Source organism: Netta rufina (assembly GCF_964035555.1).
Source record: "Netta rufina genome assembly, chromosome: 1".
In the NCBI taxonomy this organism is placed as follows: domain Eukaryota; kingdom Metazoa; phylum Chordata; class Aves; order Anseriformes; family Anatidae; genus Netta; species Netta rufina.
The window spans coordinates 133,092,406-133,104,775 of NC_140123.1; the positions used below are offsets into that span (position 1 = coordinate 133,092,406).

Consider the following 12,370-nt stretch of genomic DNA (forward strand, 5'->3'; position numbering starts at 1 on the left):
GCTGTTCCTAATGATCATAAAAAGCAATCAGTGTTCTTACAAATTCCTCTTACATTCCAGAATGGGTGCCTAAATTCTGTTGATCATCCATTTTCTCTGCTCCTTTTTTATTCATTCACTTCCAGACTGCATGCATCCCCCTAAACTAATTAATGCTTCATTATTAGATAGTTTTAAAATTGCCTGTATGATTTAGATGCAGAAGCACCATTAAGAGTTAATGGACTTTGTGCTTCTTAGTCCCTTAAATGTGTAAAGAAAATCTGAACCACAAGTAATTTTTTTTCTGTTTTAGAGGAGTGCTTTGGGATGAAACTGCGGCAAGGAAACAGAGGTTCACACAGGATAAGGAAACAAAAATTAAACAGCTGTTATTGACCATTTTATTTTAACCTGTTTGTTATTAATAAACATATAGCATATTTTTGTAGTTTATAAAATACAATATTCATGATCCCATGATCAGTGCTAATGCTCATTTCTAAATCAGCATATTTTTATTAATTTATTATATTATTATTAATAATTATTATTAATTATTTATCATAATTATTATTATAATTATATTAATTAATTATATAATTAATTAATATAATATTAATTAATTATATAGTATAATTAATTATAATTAATTATATTAATTATATTATATATATTAATTATATTAATTTAAATTTTTATAGTGTAACTTGTAAAGTCCTTTCCTTGACTCCTAAAGGTATGCATTTATGATTCTTTTATTTCTCTTCAAAAAGTTCACTTTTCTTTATTTGTTTTTAATTTAATTTTACCCTTAAGTCTTAATTTCTAGCTGTCTGCTTGATTGTCTGTTACAAAGATTTATACTTTCCTGACAGCTGCATAAACCTGTTTCAACTAACCAAACATTACAAAAACACGAAGATGAACTCTATTTCTTAGCTAGGTGTAATCAATTATTCTTAGTTTGTGTAGTCAGGTGTACATAATAAGCTGCTAACATAAGGGAAAGCTTCAGAAGGCTGATAATGCATGTAAACAAAAACATGTTCAACATAAATAATGTTTAATTTAATGGAGAAGTTAATTTTATGGATTTTTGTTTGTGAAGTTTTTGAAGAGGAAATACTTTTGCCTTTATGTTCACCACAGACATTTTGACAATTAACTGTTTCAAATCGTTAATGTAACAAAACCTAAAGTTACAACAATTTTGCTTTAAAAAAAAAAACAAAAAACCACGAACTGGATTCCAGAGGAACTGCTGGCTTCACTGCGGCATCTTAAATAGTTGTTATTTCCTACATTGAATTTTGAATTGCATTGGATACCAGGAATGACAGGTAGAACTGATTAACAGAACTCAGCATTGACCTGCTCTGTCTGTAACTCAGACAGCTTTCTCTTTGTGCATCACCCCATCAGGAGCCAACAGTGTCTTGAGAGGCATCTGAATGAATTAGGAATCTACATCCATTGCTTCCTCTTTTTGACACCTAGGATACAACTACGATAGTGGGGCAAACTTCTACCATTTTTATAAAAACCCATACTATAATGAGCCCAGTTTTCAGGCACTGGCATCTAAAGAGTTATTTCTCAATGTATGAACCTACTTTGAAACTCTAATAAACCTGAGAGCATTTCCAAGAGCTTGAATACCACTCTTTTGGTCTTTTAAGCCAGTTGGTTAGCTGCTACTTAGCCATGCTTGAGTGAATCTGAAAAGAAAACACATGAAAAGTAGGTCCAGACCTCTCTGGCTGACTACAGTTTTTTCAAATGTACAATATATTCTTGCAACAATCATTGCAGCAATCTAAGTCAGGGATGCAGAGCTATGACAGGCACAGTGAGAGTACCAGAACACACAGAATCCTAGAATCCTAGAATCATTAAGGTTGGAAAAGACCTCCAAGATCATTTGGTCCAACCATCCCCCTACTACCAATGTCACCCACTAAACCTTGTCCCTAAGCACCACATCCAACCTTTCCTTGAACACCCCCAGGGACAGTGACTCCACCTCTTCCCTAGGCAACCCATGCCAGTGCCCGACTACTCCTTCTGAGAAGAAATGTCTCCCCATTTCTAACGTAAAACTCCCCTGGTGTAACTTGAAGCCATTCCATCTAGTCCTATTGCTAGTTACCTGTGAGAAGAGGCTGACCCCCAGTACCCCACACCTTCCTTTCAGGCAGCTGTAGAGAGCAATAAGGTCTCCCCTGAGCCTCCTCTTCTCCAGACTAAACAACCCCAGTTCCCTCAGCCACTCCTCACAGGACTTGTGTTCCAGGCCCTTCACCAGCTTCATAGCCCTTCTCTGGACATGCCCCAAGACCTTGATGTCCTTCTTGTACTGAGGGACCCCAAACTGAGCACAGTACTTGAGGTGCGACCTCACCAGAGCAGAGTACAGGGGGACAATCACCTCCCTGGTCCTCCTGGCTACACTATTCCTGATACAAGACAGGATGCCGTTGGCCTTCTTGGCCACCTGAGCAAACTGCCAGCTCATGTTCAGGTGAGCATTGACCAACACCCCCATATCCTTTTCCTCTGCACAGCTTTTGATCTACTCTGCCACAAGCCTGTAGCGCTGCATGGGGTTGTTGTGGCCAAAGTGCAGGACCTGGCACTTAACCATGTTGAACCTCATCCCATCTGCCTCTGCCCATCAATCCAACCTGTCCAGGTCTTTCTGCAGGGTCTTGCTACCTTCGGCAGATTGACACTTACCCCCAACTTGGTGTTGTCTTCAAACTTACTGCGGGTGCACTCAATTCCCTCATCCAAATCATCAGTAAAGCTACTGAAGAGGATGGGCCCCAACACTAACCCCTGGGGAACACCACTGGTGGCCGGTTGCTAGCTAGATTTCATTCTGTTCACCACCACCCTTTGGGCCCAGCCATCCAGCCAGTTTTTAACCCAGCTAAGAGTGTACCTGTCCAAGCCATGGGCTGCCAGCTTCTCCAGGAGATTACCATGGGAGACCGTGTCAAAGGTCTTGCTGAAATCTGGGTAGATTACATGAACAGCGTTTACCTCATCCACCATGTGGGTCACCTGGTCGTAGAAGGAGACGAAGTTGGTCAGGCAGGACTTGCCTTTCAAGAATCCATTCTGGCTGTGTCTGATCCCCCAGTAGTCCCACATACATTGCGTGATGCATTCAAGATGATCTGTTCCATCACCTTTCCTGGCACCAAGGTCAGGCTGACGGGCCTGTAGCTCCCTGGTTCCTCCTTACAACCCTTGTTATAGATGGGCATCACATTAGCAAGTCTCCAGTCATCCAGGACCTCTCAGATGACCAAGACCACTGATAGATGATGGAAAGCAGCCCAGCAATTGCATCCACCAGCTCCGGTCTGGCCCCATGGACTCATGACAGTCCAGGTGGAGCAGTAGGTCTCTTAACAGTTTCCACATGAACTGGAAACAAGTTCAGGGAGATGCCCCTAAACAAGGGGGTTTCTTCTGCTCCTTATCTCAGACTTCCAGGTCAGGAGGCTGAGTACTCTGAGGATAAGTGGTCTAGCTAGTTACAAAACAGAATAATTGTATCTTTTACGTTTCCAAATTTGAGCCTGATGAAAATGGCAGAACAACATAAAGGAAACAAGATCGGTTAATCCAAAGCATCTAATACAACATCCTTCTTATACTACTGTGAAGAAAACACCACACTTCAGTTGGCAGTAAGCATCCCCCTGCTGCATGCTTTTGGACTCAGAAGCAAGTTGGTGTGCATTTCTGTCTATATTCATAAAAAGTGCATTTTTGTATGGATCTATGTGAGTAAATATAGCACTTAAAGCATATCTGCTGCAGAAGGGCTGAGTTTCCCCGGCTGTTTGAAGCCTTTAAGCCAGGTCTACTCGAGGATACTGTTTTTAAATACACTGTGGGTTCCTCACCTCGGTTCCACTAATGTAAGATTCGATGTGATAAAAATACAGTTTTGTCATTAGCCACACAAATTCCATTACATCAATTAAAGTGTTCAGTTTTAATAACTACATCCCAGGGCTAGATTTAAACAGCTAAGTGTTGAATTAGATGCTTAATTTCAGAGACTTGCTTTGGAGTCTTGCTCTTTAATCCTCCGTTTCTTAAAGGAAGAAGAATGAATAAATCATTGACTTTTCCTGCTAACAGTAGTGCAAAAATGCTTAAAATGCAGTGATTTTTTCACTTGAAAAATTATTGGCAAGAGTTACCATAGTTCTGTTTCTTCAGATGGGCTTTTAAGTTTTTCTTCAATTATTTTTCCTTGTTTCCTCTTCTACTTACCAAGGCAAACACGATTTTTTTCCATGCCTGTTTTTCTATGACTGCTTATGAGAAGTTATGTGACATTAAATCTCAGAAATATTTTTGAATGTTACAGCAGTACAGCTTTGCAGATAACGTCTTCTTTTAAAGCTTTCCTTTCTTTTCCAAAGGTTTCCTAGACTGGGTACCTAAGAAAATGCAACGGGTAGGATGTGTTGAGCTGCTGAACACAGTCCAGAGACGGGTACAGCCAAGGCTTCATGTTTTTGGACACATCCATGAAGGTTAGAAAACATTTCTTTCTGTATATATACTTAAAAACCACAACCACAGAAGCTGTCTGCTTTAACCAGTATTTTTAAAATTGAATGTTTGAACTGAAGCACTTCTGGAATTCAGATACTTATTTAGCTGCATATATACAGATGAAATTGGCTGATATTTGCCTTTCAATATTTGTATTTCAGCTTCTCTTTTAGTTTCTACATCTATAAAGTAGGGTAATGCTTCCATCACAGTGAGGATTACTGTAAATTTTAAAATAACACAAGTCCAGTAGTTGCAGAAAGGGACTAAATATTAGAATTGATGGATTGTATTTTCCCCTGCTGAATCTCTTTGATTTAGGATAATTCTTGTAAGCTCTTTGTGTCTCAGTTTCTCTTTTTGGGTGTTTGTTCGTTTGTTTTGTGTTTCTTTCTTTTTTCTAATGGGTGAGAATGATTTGGGGGGTGCTTCTGGGGCTTAATTTTTAAGATTGGACAATGAAGGTTGTCTCTCCTTGTCAGTGCCTATGTAAAATCAAGAGGGATGTCACTTCCAACATGCGTAGAAGTGCAAGATGCTTATCCATGTATTTATTTGCTTTGTCAGGGGAAACATTTTGTAGCCAGACAAAACAAGGCAGTTCTCTTGACTATTTGAGTTTTAATTGGAAAAAATGAGTCCCCTTCACATAATTCAGTAAATGGTGACAAATGTGATCTACTGAAGTCAGGGACTGTAGGAGTTCATCTCCAGGTGAAGGGAAAGGTAGACACTGTCAGCTACAGAGATGTCTCTCCCATATGCATTCCATGGCAGCAAGACTTCAAGCATGCCCCCACCAAGAGAAAACACTGGGCTCTGCAGAAATGTACCCATCAGCATGTAAGCATGTATTATCAGCCGCTTAGTTCTTGGCAATGTTAACTTACTGGCAGGAAGAGGTGCTCTACAACTGCCAGCTTTCTGCTTCTGGGACTGCTCCAGACTTTGATGTAGGATATCTGTGGGTTCTCAGCAGTGTAGAAATGAACAAATGGAAAAAATGGAGTAGCTGTCACTCATATCCTTCTGTTTCTATGAAGAACCATCACCCTTCCTAAAAAATCCCACTCTGACTTGCTGTTTTCACACTGCTAAGTTAAGGGTGACATTGGTTAGAAGTGTGCTGCTGTAAAATCAGTGAAGACATTTGTATCTTTATTTCAGAGGGTAGGGATGAAGTCCATTCTCCTTGTGTATCTCATCTGTGGTGACTTATTAATGTGTAGGTAATGTCCAAAGTGCTGTTAAAAGCACGGAGTAAACAAACAGTGCATAGGCAGTACTTTTTCCTAACATTTTTGTGTTGCAACAGACTTTGAGAATTTGTACAAGAGAGCTGGTGAATACAGTTCAAACTCATTGTCTTTTTAGAAATTGTAGGCCAAGTGAGTTGCAGGGGATGTAAGCAAACAGTTAGTGAGCCATGAAGCTTCAGGCAGGTAAACAAAATCACATCTGCTAAGACCAAGCCCAGCTTTGGCTCCCAAGGGAAAAGAATGGCACCTCCACGGAATGGTAAATCGTGTGAATTAATACAGTTGGCACCAAAGGTATCAGAACACAGAAACAAGGTACTCTTCTTGTAAACTATCATAATTTAGAGAAAACAAATGGGGAGCTGCATAGCCTATTCTGCGGTGGGATGCTAAATCTCTGCAGAGGAGAATTCCCATTGCAGACAGGCTGTGCAAACAAAGCTGTTCTTTGTAGAGAGAGAATGCATGATTTGAACAGATGAGTTCCTCCCCTGACTGAGTATAGCTACATCTGCAGCAGTCGTTTACTGAACATCCATGAGGATGAGATGCTTAGATGAGATGTTTCTTCCCTATTCTCCCTCTGCACTTCTGCATCTGCCAAAAAATACCTCTACACATGGCCTTTCAACCTTGGTGGTGACAAGCAGCATGGCAGGGATTCCAGCTAAAATACTGCTGTGCCAATTTCAGCCAGTGCTTGGCAGTAGGGGAAGAGTGAAAACTGTAGCATGATGAATCTTTCAGCAAAAAGAATGCATTAGCAAGCTGATTTTGTTCTCTGCAAACATGTAGCTGAGGAGACAGTCCCAGCAGCAAAGCGGGCTGTCCTCGGTGCAGTTTGTGTTTTACATAGAACAATTGTTCTGTGGCAAACAGCACATGATTTAAAGAAATGTATGTGACAGGAACCTGACAGAGTTCTCTTCCCTCCCTACTTACTAACTATAGTGTGTTTTTTCTATGGGGAGTCCAAGAGACCCTGCATTATTCAGGGTATTTTAAGGAATGAAAAATAAAGCTGTTTGGCTGCTGGTTTCTTGTTCGTAAATTCTGCAAGTAACAATGCTTCTGTAAGACATGAAATTACACTTGGAAAACCTGGGATCCTAGGTACCTAGGATATGAATAGCTTTAACTCAGCATAGCAATGAATATGTTTCTCTGTTAACTACATTAATGATAAGACTGAATTGTAGTACAAAAGCTTTCCACCAGGTGATTTCTCCAAAATCATGTATGTGTTTCAGATTGTGACTGCATTTCTTCATATTCAGCATAATACTTGCATTTATTTCAATTTGAGTGTCCAACATTAAGCTTTTAGTTTTAGTGTAATCAAGCTCATGTTTTTTTCCTAGTCATTCATGAAAAGATTTTGACAGTGGAGAGCGTGTCTAATTTTTCATAACACCATGGCAGTTAAAGGGCTTTTTCTTCACTTTTTCAAACATCATTTCACTGTATTTCTACAAAACTTAGAACTGGAAGTTTGATTTCCTGCAGATTTAGCTCTGGAATTGTTTGGCTTGGGTGCCTACCCACACATCAGATGTAGTTAATGACTTCCCCCACAAGTAAGACATTCAGGAGGTGTTTTCTCCCATGTAAAAGTTACAGTATCTTAGGATGTGAATGCACCTTGTCCATCAGAGAATGCATGACTAAAGTCTTTTTTCTCTGCCTGGGCAGGCATTTTAGAGTCTTTCCGTCAAGTCTGGTTGAAATTGGTTAGCGAGTTCAAACACATGGGAAGTGGTTCCTTCAAATCCCAACCTGGTGCACATGCACACACCCTCCCCTTAGTCATGTCATCTTTTTTCTTCATTGGTTTCTTAACAGATGTACAACATAGCACAGAGAAAAAAAAGGTGGAAAAAGGAAAATAGCTCAAACACTGGTGCATTGATGACTGCAAATCTAAATGACATACAGACATTTTTTTAGTGTTGAAATTTTCTAAGCTCTCTCTTCACATCTCTTCAAAAACTGAGAAGGTTTTAAGCAAAAAGTTTTGCAAAGAAGAATATTAGTGTTTCTAAGGAGGTCTGGGGAGCGGGCTGCCAGAGATTGTAGCCACTAACCAGGGAGGGTCAATTTTGGTTTTATATGATTTAAAAGATAGCAGAATATTTTACTGTGGGAAAAAGATGGTATTCGTCCTGGAGACCTTCACATTTTGCATTAAGAAGAATTTTAAATGCATTCCAAGTAATATATGTGACACTCGTTGTTGTACGATAAAGGTAATGGTAAAGGTAAATAATAAAAAGCCATTAATAAAGAGTGAATAATAATAGTAACCAGAGCTTTACTTTCTTCATAGGTTATGGTGTCATGGCTGATGGAACTACTACCTACGTGAATGCATCTGTGTGCACTGTGAATTACCAGCCACTAAATCCACCTATAGTTATTGACTTACCTACTCCAAGGAACACATGATTATAATAAAGGATTTAATGTTGTGCCCAACACATTAGCAACTTTATATTGCTGGCTGAGAATCCCAATAAGGAACTATTCAACAAAGCAAAAACCTTCTTTTTTTCCTGCTATCTCTTCACAGATAAATTCAAGTGACAGAAATGGAAGATGAACACAGGCATTTTGGTGGCAGAAACAGATTAAAGACATATCGCCATTAAAATATTTGTGAACACAGCAAAGTGAATGCATTCCACGTATATATACATATATATATCTCTCAAGTAGGGACTTTTGTATATACCATACATTATATTGGACTTACTAAAAGAACAATGTCTTTCAAGGAAGTGTTTCCTCAAGAAAGTTCGAAGTTTAAACATAAGTGTTTAGACTAGGATTTCCTCATTTCAGATGTTTCCCAGTGAGCTCTTGATAATGAATGTGATGGTAAAGATGTTTTCCCTTAGTTAACATGGCATGTACAAAAGATAGTACATGAATGACCAGTCATAGGAGGAAAGCTCTTATTTCAGGTCCTCCAGGTCTTGATTCTTTGCATCTATTCAAAACCAATGCAGCAGAGGCCCTACCTAATTCACTGTACTAAAATGAAGTTTGACTATGTTTGGCATTACAGATGGTAAGGGAAATGGTGCCTATTGCTGGCATGCTTTAAACAGCTCAAAATTCAAGAAGGGAGACTGTGTTAAGTGCAGTATAAACTCAGGAATTTGTAACCTGGCCTCACCTGTGGGGGGAAAAAAAAAAAGTGTAACTTTTTTCATATGCTAAGGCGATACGTGATTGTATGTAAAAAGAAAAAGCAAAAACAAACAAACAAACAAACAAAACCACCAAAAAACAAAAAACTGATGTTCAGTAGTGATATTCTAAATAAAACCCACTGGGACTGTTTAAAACCTGTTAACCTGTTACTGGGACATGCAGCCAATGATGAGATTGCTGTTTTGAATTTGGCCCATGTCAGCTGTGATTAAATGTCATTGTGTTCAGTTTGTCCTTTGGGAAACTGTATGGACTTAGAGGGGGGGTGTCATCCCAAAGTGGAGTTTGGGCATTCATTTTCGGACAGCTATGTAGTAGCATAAGTGCAATGAGTGACGAGTACTTGCCAGTGGGTACAGAGCAAGAGTCACCTCACAAAACTTATCGTTCCCATGTGCCAACTCAGAGACACTGCAGAGACAGGCCCGAGACAAAACCATTAACCCAGTTGAAATCCATCTATTGTGTTGGGTGTTGGCATACCCAGGCGAAGCAGGAGATGTGGGAGCTGCTGGGGATGGCTGACACTGCCCCTGCAGCTTTCCAGCAGGTTAACAGAGGTGCTGAATCTGCTGGGATTTCAGTCCAGTCCTAGGCAGAAGCTCAAGAATTGACTAAAACCCACAAAAATATGTGCTTCAAATGTGTGCTGGAACACATTTCTGCCTTGAACTAACAACCATCTCCATGCTCAAAGAGGAACCTTTTTGCCTTGATGGAGATAATGTAACTGGTGTAACCTGAACATGGACATTCTGAATTTGGTGCTGACTGCATCTATATATTAATTTTGTTTCCACACATGAGGCAAATCATTGCACTATCAATACAGGGTTGTTTGCAGGTCTGTAGATAGCCCATACCTGCACACACAGTGGTTAGATGTACGGGTTACATTTTGCCTGATGTGTAGTTATAAATGTGACCTTTGTGTAGCAGCTGCATGTACATGATATACATACACAAACTTAAATACCTGTTCTACAACCCCAGACTTGCAGCCTCAACTCTAAGCAAGATAGGCAGAAACACCACATTTTGCATGCGGCTGCTCTTCTGACTGATGCTGGAAGCTGTGAACTTTGAACCCAGGTACTGACCCACTGACACCAGAAAACATACCAAGACACAGATTTGTCACTTCTTGGAGCTGTTGACTGACTTGGATTTTCTTTTTGACTAATTTGCTGCTTTTTCCTGAAACAAAAGCAAACTGAAAACCAGCAGTATCCTGCAACTGTTTTGGATGAGCATGGTTTGTAGCACAAGAACAGTCTACCATGAATTCAGCTGGGTCTACTTTTTGTATAATCCATTGGTGTAGAAATTGCAAGATCAGCTCCTAAATCAGCAAGGACTGAAATTTTTAGTTTAATGTGAACTCCCAGCATCATTGAGAAGATGAAGAATAGCTTGCAGTTAGAATAAAAGTGTCTTACCTAGTCACAACACAAGCGTTTTGAAACGTGTTTCAAAATTGGCTGTATGTTAAAGTCTGAAATGTTTACATTCACTCATGACACTTACACTAAAATGTTAAAAGTGGGGGAAAGAGATCCTTTTATTAGCCTCAACAAAATTTCTGTTGACCATAAACTATTCTCTTAAAAATAATTTTGCCTAAGGTATCTTCAAAATACTGTGTATTTTTATGTGAAAAGGATATGAAAGCAGCTGTTACTTCAAAATATCATTTAAAGTACTCGAGGTATGAAAGCTTAAAGGTTATTTAATCATTTTGGCATAACTTGATTGTTGTTGTAATTTTTGGTCAAGCATGTTAGACAAATAAAGTCTTAAAAGAAACAACATAAGGCCTCTTTATATCCACCTCATACTTTCAGCGCTGGTAATGGAGAATCTCTTCTCCAGGTGTGGGGTATTAAAGTTGGGGTGTTGAGGTAGGGGTATTAAAGCTATCATCACCAAGGGCTGTGGTTTAGTGAGAGGCAGCTGGCACAGGGGATGGAGTGTCCCGCAGGTGGCATGGCAATGCTTACTGCAGAAGTGACTGACAAGTGATGGGTCCTTGTCCTGCACGATTCACAAGCCTGGAGCTTCCTCATCTCCCTCAAAAGCTGCAGAGCAAACTGGATGGAGGGGATTGCTGAGAGGGGGAGCCAGCAGCTGTTTCCTGTAACTACAAAAGTTTGGCAGAGGGGATATGCCAGATATTTTTGTGATGCGGGGAAAAACTACCAAGTGAGTACTGCAGCAGAACTGCGTGAAATAGTTGAGAGCTGGGATGCTGTCCTTATCCAGAGAAGGACTATGAAGCTGGTGAAGGGCCTGGAACACAAGTCCTGTGAGGAGTGGCTGAGGGAACTGGGGTTGTTTAGTCTGGAGAAGAGGAGGCTCAGGGGAGACCTTATTGCTCTCTACAGCTGCCTGAAAGGAAGGTGTGGGGTACTGGGGGTCAGCCTCTTCTCACAGGTAACTAGCAATAGGACTAGATGGAATGGCTTCAAGTTACACCAGGGGAATTTTACGTTAGAAATGGGGAGACATTTCTTCTCAGAAGGAGTAGTCGGGCACTGGCATGGGTTGCCTAGGGAAGAGGTGGAGTCACTGTCCCTGGGGGTGTTCAAGGAAAGGTTGGATGTGGTGCTTAGGGACAAGGTTTAGTGGGTGACATTGGTAGTAGGGGGATGGTTGGACCAAATGATCTTGGAGGTCTTTTCCAACCTTAATAATTCTAGGATTCTATCTGGAGGATAGACAGTTTGTGCACAGGGTTGAGCCTGTATGAGCACAAACCTCACAGGGGATATTAAATGAGGTGACATTTTTATTTTAGCTGTGTGAGCACTGTCAAGGGCCTGAACTTTTGCCTCCAATCTGATCTAACTCAGGTGAGTGAGGCCATGAAATGGAAGGTTTCCACAAGTGCAGTTTTGCAGTTGTTAATTCTATTTAAATTCATGGATGATCTTTCAAGTCATTTCTCACCCCACCTCCCCATGGTTGACCTTCACTGATATTTATCCTGGTAGCATCACTCCCAAAGGTGTGCTGATGTGTATTAGTAATACATGCTTTCCCATTACTAGGCAGAATTGTTACCAAGATTAATTTCAGTTCATTCTGATGAATGGACCAGGAGAGCTATGACTGCATGCCAATAAAAAAAAAGGCAAGATTATTTTTATCTCTCTCAGGCACATATGGCTGAGGATGTGAAATGTTCCTTGGCTACAAGGAACGAGCAAGCTGGGACTCAACACCCATGGAGCAGCTGCCTTTTTCTGTGCAGCTCCCACCCACTGCAGATGCACCCCAGCCTAGGAAGCTGGATTTAGGGTATCAGATGAAGCTGTTTGGTAGCACCT

At 40.3% G+C, this 12,370-nt stretch overlaps 1 protein-coding gene across 3 annotated transcripts in view; it reads left to right on the forward strand.

Annotated features, from left to right (window-relative positions):
* The window catches only part of MPPED1 (metallophosphoesterase domain containing 1), a 65,702-nt gene extending 57,138 nt beyond the window's left edge, over positions 1 to 8,564 (forward strand). For all 3 annotated transcript variants that reach the window (XM_084306243.1, XM_084306244.1, XM_084306242.1), the window contains exons 6-7: positions 4,431 to 4,544; positions 8,152 to 8,564. In XM_084306243.1, coding sequence (XP_084162369.1) covers positions 4,431 to 4,544; positions 8,152 to 8,270 — 233 coding nt within the window. In that variant the 3' untranslated portion in view covers positions 8,271 to 8,564. The remainder of the gene's footprint in view (positions 1 to 4,430; positions 4,545 to 8,151) is intronic.
* Positions 8,565 to 12,370: the final 3,806 nt, after the last annotated feature.